The sequence below is a fragment of the Miniopterus schreibersii genome (genome assembly GCF_964146895.1).
Source record: "Miniopterus schreibersii genome assembly, chromosome: 10".
Lineage (NCBI taxonomy): Eukaryota > Metazoa > Chordata > Mammalia > Chiroptera > Miniopteridae > Miniopterus > Miniopterus schreibersii.
In genome coordinates this window covers 47,739,357-47,754,488 of record NC_138110.1, presented here as the reverse complement: position 1 = coordinate 47,754,488, position 15,132 = coordinate 47,739,357, and the positions used below count along the sequence as shown (strand labels likewise).

Here is a 15,132-nt window from a genome sequence, read left to right as displayed (position 1 = left end):
GAATAAGATATTAGAGAAGAGTGATGAGTGCTTTGACAAGGCATAGTATTTTCTTTGCTCTGCGTAATTGAGGAAATCCAGACTTGGTTATATTTGAGTTTAGAAATGCAGTTTTTTTTTAATGGTGCGTGGAAGGTTATTCTCAAATACATAATATCTCTAAAGACAACTAAAACACAGTAAAATTCTTATTTAAAAGTTACATTGTAGTTTGTATATTAGGATGAAATACCTAAAATATTATTTCCTGATTATCAAACAATAAGTATGATTCTTAATTAGTTGCTTTATTTGCCCCATTTAAGATTCACATCCCCTTTGTTGACATAAGTGCTTTTAAAATATCTACTGTGATTCTGACGTCTTGCTAAGTTGTGTTTGGGATGTAACTCAGTGCTTTTCCTTCACATCGTTTAAAAAAAATACTATATTGAGACATTGAGTTGTAAATATAAATTGTTCCTTTAAAAAACATCTGCCAAAAAACATATCAAGAGGTACTTATATGGCCCAGCCGGGTATGGCTCAGTGGTTGAGCATCGACCTAGGATCCAGGCAATTGGGCTTCGATTCCCAGTCAGGGCACATGCGTCCGGGTTGCGGGCTCGATCCCCAGCCAGGGGGTGCAGGAGGCAGGCGATCAATGACTCTCTCATGATTGATGTTTCTATCTATCTCTCTCTGAAATCAGTAAGATAAGTTTTAAAAAAAATTTAAAAAGTGGTACTTATATACTTTTAAATTTGGGTGTTAGAACTCTACAGGCAGTCTACCTGGAAAATATGAACTGGGCAGACATTCTGCCTGCTACGCCTGTACTGCCTTTCCCACTAGACCTGATGTTCTGTTCTCTTCTGACCACAAAGGTGCCTGTCCTCCCTGAGCCTAGGTCATAGAGTCCTGGTAAGAATTTTGGGCTATTGTGAAAATAGATAATTCTGACTGTCATGGATACTCAAATTCATCAAATCTTTGTATAACCTTTTTAAAAACAGCTTTATTGAGATATAATTTACCTACCATAAAATTTACCCACTTAAAGTATACATTCAGTCGTTTTTGGTATGTAATAAAAATTTAAAAACAAATTATTCAGTAGGAAAGAAGTAAGTTTATTCTTAAATTATATTTATTGACCTTTTGCTGTGTGCCAAGCAGTGATCTGAGCACCTTTCCTTTTTTTTTGCTACAAAATCATTTATTCTTCCTAATAGTCCCATAAGGTATCATTATTACCATTTTATAGATGAAGTAACTGAAGCAGAGAGGTTAAGTAACTTGCCCATAATCATACTGCTAGTAAGTGGCAGAGCTGATATCCAAAGTTAGGCCTCCTGAGGCTGCCTTTCAACTACTAGGTTACACTGCCTACAATAGACAGTTTATTGACACATTGTGATGCTGCTCCTTCCTGAGTGAAACTTTCTATAAAATGTTTCACCTTTATGAGGAGAGCCAAATTTTCATCATGAAATAAATGACATAAGAACACATTTATCTTCAAATTCTAAAGATTTTGTATGTTGCCTAAAACTGTGTTTTTTAAAATGGCTGTGTGTTTTTTTCTTTTGATCAATGTTATATTGAAGTAAAAAATCCTATACTATGGTTCTTGAAAATGTTTGTCTTTATCATGCTTTCATTTTTAACATGTTCTTTAAAAAGTTTTTTCTTTTATGTTACTTCATTTAAAGTCTTAGTGATAAAATTGAAACTAAGACTCATTGTTTTCATTATATTTTAGATTTTTATTCACTACCTTTTGCCTTAAAGTCTGAATTGTGCCACTCCGGGTCTTCTCAAATCTTGCCTCTTTTCCTTCCTCCCTGTATATTCCTAACGGCTGAATTATTTTCTTTTTATTGTTTGTTTTCTTTTTTCAGCAATGCGGCCACTTAGCATGTCTTACAGTTTTGACTTGTCAGGTAAAAAAGAAAATTTTTTTCACACCTGACGTGGGTTTTGTGGCTTCTGTGAAATACATTTCATTCATCTGCTTGTTCAAAGGTCAAAAAAAAAAAAAGAAAATTGAAAGGCTTCTTCTAAGCTGTGGTCAGTAAAATAAGACTTTCTGTTTATTTGAAAACATTATACTTTTAAAAAATTAAAACTGCAAGAAATCCGTTGCCTACCAAGGGATTATGGAAGAACTATTGCGCCATACCTATGGTTATGGAATACGGCTGCTGATCCTTATGGTCTCTGTCACTTACCCACAGTCTTCTGAAGCAATGATGTCAAAGTCTAAAACAGAACTTCTCTTTAAGAGAATAGGAAGAAACCTTTCAAGAAACAAAGTTTTGACACTTCTTATTTTCTAAAGCATTTAACTAAAAACTATCAGCTACTTCAGAGGACTGCAGCTTCTCAATTGATAGGCAAGAGCTGTCTTTTGTATCTCTTTGCTCCCTGTAGAAAGAGCCAAGTCACAAATGATACTGAGTGCTCATTAACAGTATAAAAACAGAAAAGCACTGCCGTGGCTTTGGTTTGTAAAATGTGTGTCCCAGGTTTGTTGTGCAAGTTTAGACCCTTCCTGTTAAATAGACAGGGATTCATAGTGAAACAAATAACTACTAATGAGTAAATTTGATCTGTAAAATCAGCCCTCTTTTTAAATTGAGTTTTTGAACTATATATGAATGAAGTTTCCAAGCCAACTTAATCCTCATAAATTATTTTGCAAGTTAGAATTTTTAATTTTGGAAGCAGTCATTTTGAATGTAAAATGAGATAATATGTTGGGACTAATACATTCTTCCAGAACTTTCTTTTATATGCCATGGAATTGTTGGCATATCTTAAATACAAATTCATATTTAAAGGGCCAGAGAATTCTAGTATTATATTCTGTTTATAAATATGTACTAAGTATCTTTCAACTGCTAATCTAGTTCCCAACTGTTTTTTAAACTTCCTTTTACATTTCTAAGTCTCAGGTATGACTAATATTTGCTCTTTCAAGAAACTCAGATAGCCCTGCTGGGCGTGGCTCAGCGGTTGAGCATCGACCTATGATCCAGGCGATCAGGGTTCGGTTTCTGGTCAGGGCACATGCCCGAGTTGTGGGCTGCAGCCAATCAATGACTCTCTCATCATTGATGTTTCTCTCTCTCTGCCTCTCCTTTCCTCTCTGTGAAATCAATAAAAAATATATATATAAAATAAAAAAAGAAACTCAGATAAATAATTTACACTCTTTTACTACTTTTGACTGACCACTAAAGAGCTTTTCTATTTTCTTTATCTGCTTGAAATTTTTATTTTATCAACCATTTGCAGAGTAACCTTATTTAAAAAATCTGGTCTGGAAAATAAACTCAGAAATGTTTTGGAATATATATGTTACTGCCAGTCTCTAAAAGTTGGCAGTATATAGTATAGACACTCTATCTCTTCTAAATATCTACTAAAGATGTTTCCATTATTTGGACTGTATGGGGGTGGCTGACTACTGAAACACATTGACTATTGGCTAACACAATTAAGCACAGGTGGCTGATGTAGACATTATGCATGCCCACACACACATTGTATATAGGTGTATTTTGGATTCTTATAGGTTATCTGATGGGTTGTGTGTTAGGCAAAAAGATCTTGGTACTTAACCTCCTTGATATAAAATAGTAACAAAAAATTTGTATTTGCTTTCACTGTTTGTCATTTGCTGTAGTTTATTTCATACCTTAATGTGTATGTACTTCATGATTTCTACATGCTTTATTCTCAATTTCTTGTGCTGCTTTTATGTTTTCATTGTTGCATTTTGACTACTCAATTAAAATGTCTCAAATTATAAATGGGCCGTGGCCAGGTGGCTCAGTTGGATGGAGCGTCATCCTGTACACCAAAAGGTGGTGGGTTCGATTCCCAGTCAGGCATATACCTAGGTTGCGGGTTCATTCCCCAGTCGGGGTATATACAGAAGGCAACTGATCAATGTTCTCTCTCACATCAATGTTTCTCTCTTCCCTCCCTTCCTCTCTCTAAGATCAATTTTTAAAAATACATATATATAAATGGAAAAGATGGAGCCATTCTTTAACCTGATGCAAAGATTGCAATGCAAAGTTAGAAAACTAATGAGTAAATATTGAAACATATAAATAACTCCTCTGAACTTAAGTGTAGAATAAGACATAAAGTATATTCTGTTGCTTAGGTATATCTTAGAAATATTCTTAGTGGAAAATTTTAATCCATTCAACATTAATTAAGGTAAGTATAATTTATTTTTCCAATGCAAATATTAAATATATAATCTGTATCCCAGTTATATCTCCTTCAACTAAATAAAGCAGCAGCTGGGTGTATCTAGCATGCATAAAGTTATTACATAAATTATTTAATATCACGGTTATGCACTGAACCTGAGATATATGACTTTTCAAGCCATATCTAGCATCTTAAATATTTTGCTTACTTATAAATATCGTTTGTTTTTTCTCAGGGAATTCTGTCTTACATAGAAGAAGTACAAAGTCCTGTCTAAATATTTTGTTTTTTCATATGACACACTGAAGTAATGAGGATTTATTTATTTGAACAGAAAAGTATAAATAATTAAACTACTTAAAAACATCTCTTAAAAATATGTTCAACTGCAACTGGGTGTTTTACAAATATTAACTATGAGAGAAAATCACGCACAGTATTTAATCTTATATGTGGAGATCATTCTGAAACCTGTTACATAACATACTTTTTATTAATCCTATTTATCTCAAAGCTTTGAATTTAGTACAAAGTACTTATTTTAGTAGTTTTAGTCAGTGACCTCAAATACAGTTATCAGTCTCATAGCACAGTGTTTAGGTACTTAGAGAGCTATTGGGTAATTTCTCAAATCCCCTGCATTGAGAATGAAATGAGTTCATGGCAGCAGTGTTTCCTAAACTTCAGTTCAGATGCCACCCTCATGATTTTTGCCAGACTTAAGTGCTACCAGGTACTGTTTTAAGTTTTTAAAATTTATCATAAATTACTTTTTAAAATCTTAAGCAATAACATCTATAAAATCATGCATCTGATATAGTATTTTTTTCTGAAACATTAAAATAAATGTATAACCATTAAAACTGTTTCAGTGTTCCTCCATGCACTTCTAAGTGGTTTCATCCTGACCTGGTCGATGGGGAATGTGAGACCTGCTTTGGGAAGCTGACTGCACTCTTCTCACTATACTCTACCTCCAACTTGGGAGCCTCGATTGGAATATGGGTAGTTAAGAGGAGTGAAAGATGTGTGCAGTTTTAGCCGTGTGCTTTCTCTTGAAAGACTGCTACAACAACATGAGCAATTCCACAGGAAGGGTATAAAATAAGAGCCACTATAGAATAAGATTTTTAAAAATATACTCCTGGACCATATGTAAGCACTACCTTTTTTTTTTTAATAGAAGTTAATCAATTAGCCCAATCATTTCCTCCTTTGCTTTCTGGGAACTTTTAAATTATCCTCCTAAGTGTGGCAGCCCAGCACTCCGCACCTCCTTATCAAAAATGTATTTGAAGACTTTAACCACTATAATATACATGAAACTCGCTGCTTTTGCCCTTTTGTCCCCTTCAGCATACCTCCTTCCCCAATTATGTATTTGTTCTAGCTACTTAATACCTGGAAACAGTAACAGAATTAACACATGTTGTCAAATTTTCTATTAGAAATCTTATGTAAAATGATAAATGATTGATGGACAGGTGTGTCAGTCTTCTTCCTTCCTTTTTCCCTTCCCTCCATCCTTCCCAGCCTACTCAAACCCTTTCTTCTAGCTCACAAGGGCATGTTCTCTGGCCTTCTTGATCCCTCAAAATAAGCAGAAATTATAAATATTAAATCATATATATATCATATATAATAAATAATTTACATGACTCTTTAAAATAATGTCATAGAAGGCTGTACTAGAACACATTTATATACTTAATGTTTCCTGGAAATCCACTTCTTAAACTTCAAGCGTATAATATTATATGTTGGGGAGAACTGCTAATTCTTATATCTTATAATAACCAGTTACAATACTTTCCCCTCATAAAAGAGCATTAATCATCTTTTTCACTTGAGTGCTTAGTGTGCCCTTTATCCCCAACTGCAGGAGTTTCAGACTGTTCCATGTGCATAGATCTGTTCATGGTCCTGGGTGCTGGACTGGAACTTAAATTATGCAGTGACTGCTTTTTCTCATTTTTAAATACTCAAATTTGGTAGTTATTAAACTTAAATGTTTAACACTTTATTTGAAATACTGAAGAAAAGTAGTTCCACCTATATTGGAAAATTACAGGCTACAGTACAAAAAAAAAGTGGCCTTTAGAATCAGTGCTAACCAGGATTCAAGTTTCTGCCACACACTAGCTTTGTGACTCTGGCTAAATCACTCTGAATCTTAGCTAGCTTACTTGCTAATGTAGATACTAATTGGTGTTACTAATTGCTAACATTCATGGTGCACCACCTTTATTACACACTGTATTAAGTATTTTATATGCAGTTGTTAACTTATTTAATCCTCACAACAAGCTCGTATCTGTTGTTAGCCCGTTTTATAGATGAGGAAACAAGTGGTTAGCTGGCTAGCAGCAGAGCTTGACTTTGAACCAGAACCATCTGCAGCGTACTGTACTGTATACTCGATACTCTGTGCTCTGTACTCTGCATTTCTTTAATTTGTTACATTGCTTTCCCATCCAGACTTGAGCTCTGAATAAACTAAGTCAGCTTTATCAGAGGGAATGTATCCCAGATTCTTTGTGTTCATGTTTATATTAATATAGATTATTAGCTATTTTAAATCAAACCATTTTCATACCTTACAGTCACACACTTAATAAGGCTTCATGCATGCCACCACTCTGATCTAACTATCACTAGCTCTTTAGAGTCTATAACACTAGCCTCTCTGGGCCTCTGGAAAATAAAGAAGTTGGAGTCAGTTATCTGTAGAATTTCTTCCAGCTCTAAATTTTAATCTATAAATGTGAACATGTAGTCAGTTAAAAGTTTAAAAGTTTTCTTTAATTGAGTCTGACAGTTAATATCTAACAAAAATGCTTTGTACATAGGTGTTATTGTATCAAGCCTCTGTGTTGTATGTGTGTGACATGGAAATGCTGTGTCACCTAGTGTGTGTTCCTGAGTGCAGGTACTTAGAAAAGTATGTTTCATCCACTGATTGCCTTTCTTGGCTCAAGAAAAGGTGAGCTTTCTTCTTTCTTTTACCAGATGTAACTACCCCTGAATCTCCAAAGAACATTGCGGAATCATCAGTGGTGAATGGAGGTTTAACATCAAAAACAAAAGAAAATAGGTTAAATGCTGCTCAGCAGGTGCCTGTGCAGAGGAAGAAGCTCCTCAAAGCTCCAACTCTGGCTGAACTGGACAGCTCTGACTCTGAGGTGAGGTCCCGTGGGCCCTGGCTCACAAGCCTCAACTCCAAGTTCAGGATGCCAACAGTCTCTGACCTAGATTACTGATCATATTGCTTCTACTTGTTACTTAATCCCTCCCCATTTTCAAACAGTAAAGTTAGGATTAAAATTAATCTGTTTAGCAGGAAATAAAACAGTGGATTACTTACTGTCACTTGGTAAAGAAAGTATGAACGTGGAAAAGATGTTGAGGAATTCTGTCTTTTCCAAATTAATGGATAGGTGTTCTTTTCCCCACCTTCGTCTATTCCTAATGTCAGGGAATTCCTAAACCAAGACTGATTTACCTCAGGTCATATTTGCTTACTTACAAAAATAACCACAATTACAGACAGTTAGGTACATCCCACATCACATTACACGTGCTGCCTTCATTCACATTTTATAGCAATGTTGTTCTCTACTTTCTTTTTCTAATCCTCCCCCAAGAGTATGTTTATTGATTTTGAGAGAGAGGAACATTGTTGTGAGAAACATCGATCGGTTGCCTCCCATATGTGCCCCAACCGTGTGACCAGGGATCCAACCGTCATCCTTTTGGTCTATGGGATGATGCTCCAACTGAGCCCCCAGGCTGGGGCTCTCCCTACTTTTTATATATTCTGTAACTGTTCTTCTATTTGTTCTTTTCACTGATTTTTTTTTTCCAATGCCACTTCAGTTTCCCATTCAAATATTTATAGAATGCTTCCAGTAAGAACTAAAGGAGAAGCAGAAATGCAACAGGCTTTGCCCTCCCATTGCTTATAGTCTAAATGGGAAATTAAAAACGTCTATCTAAGAATCATTACACATGCTTAGTGAACACACATGGCCTACCAGGCACTATCTGAGGCTGCGTAATGTGTGACATAGTGTGCCACTACAGGGACTCCCCCGGGTGCTAGCGAAGCTCATGGAAGAGGGAGGACTTGGGCTGTAGAATCCGGAGAGCAGAGCACCGGGCAGAGGCCTTCCACTTTGCTGTGTGACACCTGCCATGCTGTCACGGCAGGCTTATGTATTTCTCCCCTGCTGGCCCAGACTTTCTTTGAGGACCAAGGAGCAGTCTGATTCTAACCTTTCTTGTTTATCCTACAGCAGCTATGCTTACCTGTCTCATGAATTCTTGGCTGAGGTTGCCCCTTGAACAACACTAAGTCAAGGCTCAGGGCTGTAGTTAGAGGAGAGTAGAGACCAAATAAAGAGGAATCGCAGAAAGAGTTGATCTTACTATTTTTCTTCTATCCTCTCCATTTTATCACCTACTTCCCCATTTTTCTTCTTCCCCTCACAAACTTTTTTTTAAACACGAAAACCTTTTTCTTCACATTAACCCTTCATAAGTACACAATATCAGCAAAAATGGAGGGTGGAGACTAGAGCCCTGCACCCCCCTATCCCCACCCCCATCTTCTGAGGCTCCCCTAAGGCCTTACAGAGCAGTGTGAGGTTTCTTTTTTGTTGTAAGAGGAAGTGTTCCACTAGGGAATTACAGTGCTCAGCGAACACTGCACTTCTTACCAGTGAGCCTGCCTGTCCCCCTGCTCCTTGCACAGGCCTCTTTGCCCACCCTCCATACTGAAACCCTTGCAGTGGTTGAAGAAGAGACCAGAACCTCCCTTTAGGGAAGAAGCAGTGATGTATCCAGCTGCAAACTGAGCACTTTATGCCCTGTTACATAGGAAATGATATTATGCATGTTTAAATTTCTCCTGTTAACTTACCAGTCTTGTCTCATTAGAGATTTTTTTATTTTCACATTTTAAAAAATACCTTCCGGCCCAGTCGGCATGGTTGAGCTGTTGAGCATCAACCTGTGATCCAGGAGATCACAGTTCGATTCCTGGTCAGGGCAAATGCCTGGGTTGTGGGCTCGATCCCCAGCAGGGGTTGTGCAGGAGGCAGCCAATCAATAACTCTCTCATCATTGATGTTTTTATCTCTCTCCCTCTCCCTCTCCCTCCCTCTTTCTGAAATCAATAAAAATATATTTAAAAAATACCTTCCAGCCACCAAAATACCAGCTGTATGATAAACTCATTCATACATGATCTCATTTAATTTCCTCTTCTATGGAGACTTCATATTATGAGATACCTTCCACCATTCCAGGATATCACCTCTGCTTACCTATGCAGACACTTTTTATTGGATTACACGGTCCACCAGAAATTTTCTATTGCCTATTGCTATCTTTGAGGTTTAACTTAAACTTGGATCCAAATTATCACAAAGAATATACTGTTTAAATAATCCGTTTAGTTCTGAATTTTCTCATCAGTCCATGTATTATTATTATCAAATAGTCTTATGAAATAGAATATCAATGAATTATTTACTTTATCAATATAAACTCAACTGCTTTATGTAAAAACAAAAATCCTTTTAAGAACTGTGAGGCATTCACTTGTATTTTTTTTTTAAACATATTTTTATTGATTTCAGAGAAAGGAAAGGAAGGGGAGAGAGAGAGATAGAAACATCAATGATGAGAGAGTCATTGATCGGCTGCCTAGCCCGCAACCTGGGCATGTGCCCTGACTGGGAATTGAACCCCGATCTCCTGGATCCTAGGTCGATGCTCAACCGCTGAGCCACGCCCGGCCGGGCGACTTGCATTTTAAATTTTCTTAATGCCATAAGTTTGTTGTTCAATCAGGGAAATACATTTTTTTCCTTTCTGTTAAGAACTTCAGTTACAAAACCAGCAAACTGATTTTTTTTCTCTTAGACTTATCCAGCAGCTTTGTATATTTAAATAATAATAGTTAAATAATAAATAATAAGCATTAACTGCAAGCTGGACTTGATGTCTTTTCGAAGTTTCTAGTTGTTAAACTTGACCATTTGTAGTAACCCAGAAACCACTTTCAGCCTTAGAAATAGGTTATCTAACCTGCCATTTTGCCAGAACTAGAAGTAACCTGCGGTTTTTACTTTAAAAATATATATGAGCATTTTCCCCATCTCATTAAGTATCCTTTTCCAACGCGATGCCTAATATCTGTGTGGTATTCCATCATAGTAGTTTACCATATTTTATTTAACCATTCCCTTATTCTTGAGTTTTAAGTAACAATACTATTACAAACATCCTTATGGTACATTTTTTCAGGATATTTCTAGAAGTATATTTCCTAGGTGAAAGAATGCACATTTTTATAGCTCTTAATACATGTTGCTAAGTTCCTTAAAACTATAACACCCACTTTTCATTGAGCTAACTCTGTACTTTAGGTATTATAAATTGTCCTCACACCCTAGAAAGTACCTGTGGTCCTTGTATAAAAGATAAGGAAACAGAAACAGAAAGGTTTTGTCTTTGAACTTACACTGTTAAGGAGCTGGTAAATGATTTGAAACCCAAGTCTAACTGCAAAGTCTGCATATCTCATAAACTTGCTAGTATTCCAACTAGCAGTGTATGAAAATGCCTGAATTTTTAAATTTTTAAACTGGAAGGGGGCTTAGAAATTTTGTCCAACATCATGACTTTTCAACAGAAAACAACCCCTAGTAGAGATAGAGACCAAGTTTAAAAAGTCATACAACTTTTTGAGTAGCAGAATTCCTACTAAACTAGACTGCCAACATCAGACCTTTTTTTATCACTCCTTTTTTCTCTTCTGAGAAATCTAGCTTTAATGTTTCTTGCTTTATATCTTTAATAACCTCTGCTAGCTTATTCCAGGTAACATTTTTAAATGAAGATAAGCTTTGATCTGAGCCATATCAAAGCTTCCAATAGGAAATCTAAGTAAAGGAGCTATATCTGAGCCTTCGCTGGGCTTATCAGGAAAAGGAAGATTTTTGTTCCTGTTAAGTGAGTTAGGTGCCCAGATTGGCCTCGTAGACAATTCTGGCAGCCTTCAATGCCATTGGTGCCCTTGGAGCAAAGCCGCAGTGAAGCACTGGGAGTTCCAAAAGTGACCTCGTTACAGTCAGAACCTGTTAGAGTCACTAATCAGAATATAGAACCAGACCACGCCTAACTTAGTGAGTGTCTGAGACTAGTAATGGATCAGCCCAAACAAACAAGCAAATGTCAGAAGCCAGGCCAAGCAGCAGGAAAGATTGATGTTCCAGAGATGTCAGAGTCCCATCAAAATTCCTCAGACAAGCAAAAAGTGTTAAGTCAATGGGGATAGATGTGATAGGGCAAGCAGCAAATAGGAGTCCACACACACATTCTCTCACTCAGGAGATAGGGCCTCTGTAAGTCTCCTGGTTCCCCTTCTGGGTGTCTGTGATTCCTCTCCGGCAGGAACTAATCCTGGCGAAGATTACTTCTCAAGTAGTCAAAAAATTGGGTACAGCTGCCTGAGGTGGGCATGCAGGGACAGAAGACCATCAACAGCTTCTGGGAACAAATCCCAGATTGCCCTGAATCAGGCCAGTGTCCCCATAATTTTTCTGTCTCCTACAAACTGGCTTGTATTCCCTCCCTCCCCCCTCCAGGATAGGCTCTTAGCTGTTCACAGTGGGAGCATTTCAGATCAGTAAAGAAGAGTGGGGTGAAAGCTGTGGATATGACTCAGAGTTCTGTGAAATTAGGCTTTTAAAAATGATTCTAGCCCGGCCGGGCGTGGCTCAGCGGTTAAGCATCGACCTAGGATCCAGGCGATCAGGGTTCGATTCCCCGTCAGGGCACATGCCCGGGTTGCGGGCTGCAGCCAATCAATGACTCTCTCATCATTGATGTTTCTGTCTCTCTCTCTCCCTCTCCTTTCCTCTCTCTGAAATCAATAAAGATATATTTAAAAAAAAAAAAAAAAGATTCTAGGGAAGGTGAGCTGAAGTGTGTAAGGCAGGGGCTGATTTTTGCTGTTTAAATCAGGGTAGCACCCACCTTGTAATCATTTGGGAAGTGCTGTGTTTGACCACTCTTTCCCTTTCCAAAGAAATACTCTTGACTTTTATTTCCTTTTGACCTTCCATAAGCAGAAGGAAGCCATTCTAGTTGCTTGCTCGCTTTTCTGGAGATCTGTGTGACCTATACAGTGCCTGAGGTTGAGGTTTTGCTTACATTGCTTGATTTGTTCTTTGTGGTAGGTATCAAGAGTGTTGAGGTCACTGTTCCAACCTTCTTTGTTTGAACTGTGTGGTTTACACAGTCTTTCTTCTTCTGTTCTTTAACAAGATCCTTTGAATTGTAGCTTGTTTGAAACTAATGCTTTCAGCAGTAGGTTTTTGGTGAGGCCAGTTTTTAGTGAATGGCTAATTCTTAAAATCACCTTAAAATACCAGCTCTGGCTGGTATGTTTCAGTGGTAAGTAGGTCTAAGAGAATTTTCACTATTTGTCTTACATAGTCATAGATTAATATATTAACCTAATATCTTCTGTATTTAAAAATATTTATCAATTTTCTATAGTTATTGAAATAAGTTGCCTTATAGTTAATGTGTATTCTCTATCGTAGAGTAGGTAATAAATTTTTTAAGAATAAGTAATTGTACTTCATTTTGGTATAGTCTAAACCAAGAAGATCTTTTTTCACCAGTAATAGGAATTTAAGTTTTATTTGGCACATAGTAGACACTTTTCTAGAATCACATGTCATTTCATGGGATGTTTATTTTCATCCATTTATTCAAAAAATATTTATTCATTACATACTAAGTGATGGGTGACAGCAATGAATACTAGGTAACAGCAATGAATAAGACACATGGCATCTACCCTCGTGGGGTTCCCAGTCTATTACTTTTATAAATGTGTTAAATATTCCCCTAATAATATTAACCACCATTTATTGTAGGCCAGGTAATGTGTTAAGCTTTTTGGATGCAGTATCTCATCTGATCCTTCTAGTAACACTGAGAAAGATGGTATTATATATCCTCTTTTACTTTTTTTAATATATATTTTTTAATTTTTGGAGAGGGAGGAAGGGAGAGGGAGAGAGAGAGAAACATCGACATGAGAGAAAAATATCTATCAGCTGCCTCCTGCGTGCCCTCCACTGGGGATCAAGCCCACAACCCGGACATGTGCCCTGACCAGGAATCAAACTGGAAACCTTTTGGTGCCCAGGACAATGCCTAGCCAACTGAGCCACACAGGCCAGAGCAATACATCTCTTTTAAAGCAATGAAACTAAGATTTCTGTTCAAGATGGCTGAGTAGTAAACACTGTACTTGCCTCCTCCCATGAGCACATCAAAATTACAAGTAAACTGCTCTGGCTGGTATGTTTCAGTGGTAAGAGCTTCGGACCTGGAACCAAAAGGTCATGGGTTTGATTCTCTGTCAAGGGCACATACCTGGGTTGCAGGTTTGATCCACAGCCCCAGTCGGGTCACAGGCAGGAGGCTACCAGCTGATGTGTCTCTCTCATATTGATGTTTCTCTCTCTCTTTTTCTCTCCCCCTGCCCACTCTCTCTTAAAAAAAAAAAAAAAAAAATCAGTGGCAAAATATCCTCAGGTGAGGATTAACAACAGCAACAAAAATTTAAATAGCCCAGCCAGCATGGCTCAGCGATTGAACGTCGACCTAGGATCCAGGAGATCACAATTGGATTCACAGTCAGGGCACATGCCCGGGTTGCTGGGCTCGATCCCCAGTAGGGGGAGTGCAAGAGGCAGTCGATCAATGACTCTCATCATTGATGCTTTTCTCTCTTTCCCTCTCTCTGAAATCAATAAAGACATATTTTTTTTAAAAATTACAACTAAACTATGGAACAACCACTATTGAGAACCACCTGAAATCTAGTTGAACAGAAGTCATATAACTAAGGATATACAGAAAAAGCCATGTCAGGACTGGTAGGAGGGGCAGAGATGTGAAACTGGCTGGTCCCATACTCATGTGGTGGTTAATAATCAGGAGGGATATCTTGAGTGCAGAGGTCCCTCTTGAGGCTTCCCAGCCCTGGATTCCAGTGCCAGGAAAAGAAGTCCCCATAATTATGGTTGTGAAAACCATTGGAGATTGTGGCTCAGTGAGACACATCATAATTAAGATAGCAGAGGTTGCTCTGGACAGTGTTGCTCAGTGGTTGAAGCATCGTCCAGTACACTGGAATGTCTTGGGTTCAGTTCCTGGCCAGGGCACAAGCCTAGGTTGTTGGTTTGATCCTGGTCAGCAAGCATATGGGAGGCAACCGATCAGTGTGTCTCTGTTACTATCTATGTTTCTCTGTGTCTCCCTCCCTCCCTCTCTAAAAATCAACTTTTTAAAATGGCAAAGGTTATAGACAAGGTATCTTAAAAGCAGCAAGAGAAATGCAGTGTTACCTACAAGGGAGCTCCCATAAGACTGTCAGCTGATTTGCCAACAGAAACTCTGCGGGCCAGACGGGATTGGCAAGAAATATTCAAAGTGATGAAAAGCAGGGACCTACAACCAAGATTACTCTGCCCAGCAAAGCTATCATTTAGAATTGAAGGACATATAAAGAGATTCCCAGACAAGAAAAAGCTAAAGGAGTTCATCAGCACCAAACCAGTATTATAAAAAATGTTAAAGGGACTTCTTGCAGGAGGAGGGGAAGTGGGGGGCAAGAGGAGTTAAAAGAGTAATCAAAAATGCAAATAATAAAATAGCAATAATTACATATCAATACTTACTTTAAATGTAAATGGATTAAATGCTTTAATCAAAAGACATAAGGTGGCTGAATGGATTAAAAAAAAAAAGGACCCTTACATATGCTGTCTACAACAGATTCACTTCAGATCAAATGACACACATCAAATGACTGAAAGTAAAGGG

At 37.6% G+C, this 15,132-nt stretch overlaps 1 protein-coding gene across 4 annotated transcripts in view; it reads left to right on the top strand.

The window, feature by feature from the left end:
* SPIRE1 (spire type actin nucleation factor 1) overlaps positions 1-15,132 on the top strand; it is a 122,662-nt gene that overhangs the window by 85,780 nt on the left and 21,750 nt on the right. For 2 of the 4 annotated variants that reach the window (XM_081148179.1, XM_081148177.1), the window contains exons 9-10: positions 1,884-1,925; positions 7,225-7,397. In XM_081148179.1, coding sequence (XP_081004305.1) covers positions 1,884-1,925; positions 7,225-7,397 — 215 coding nt within the window. The remainder of the gene's footprint in view (positions 1-1,883; positions 1,926-7,224; positions 7,398-15,132) is intronic. The other 2 variants (XM_081148180.1, XM_081148178.1) reach the window with 1 other exon arrangement.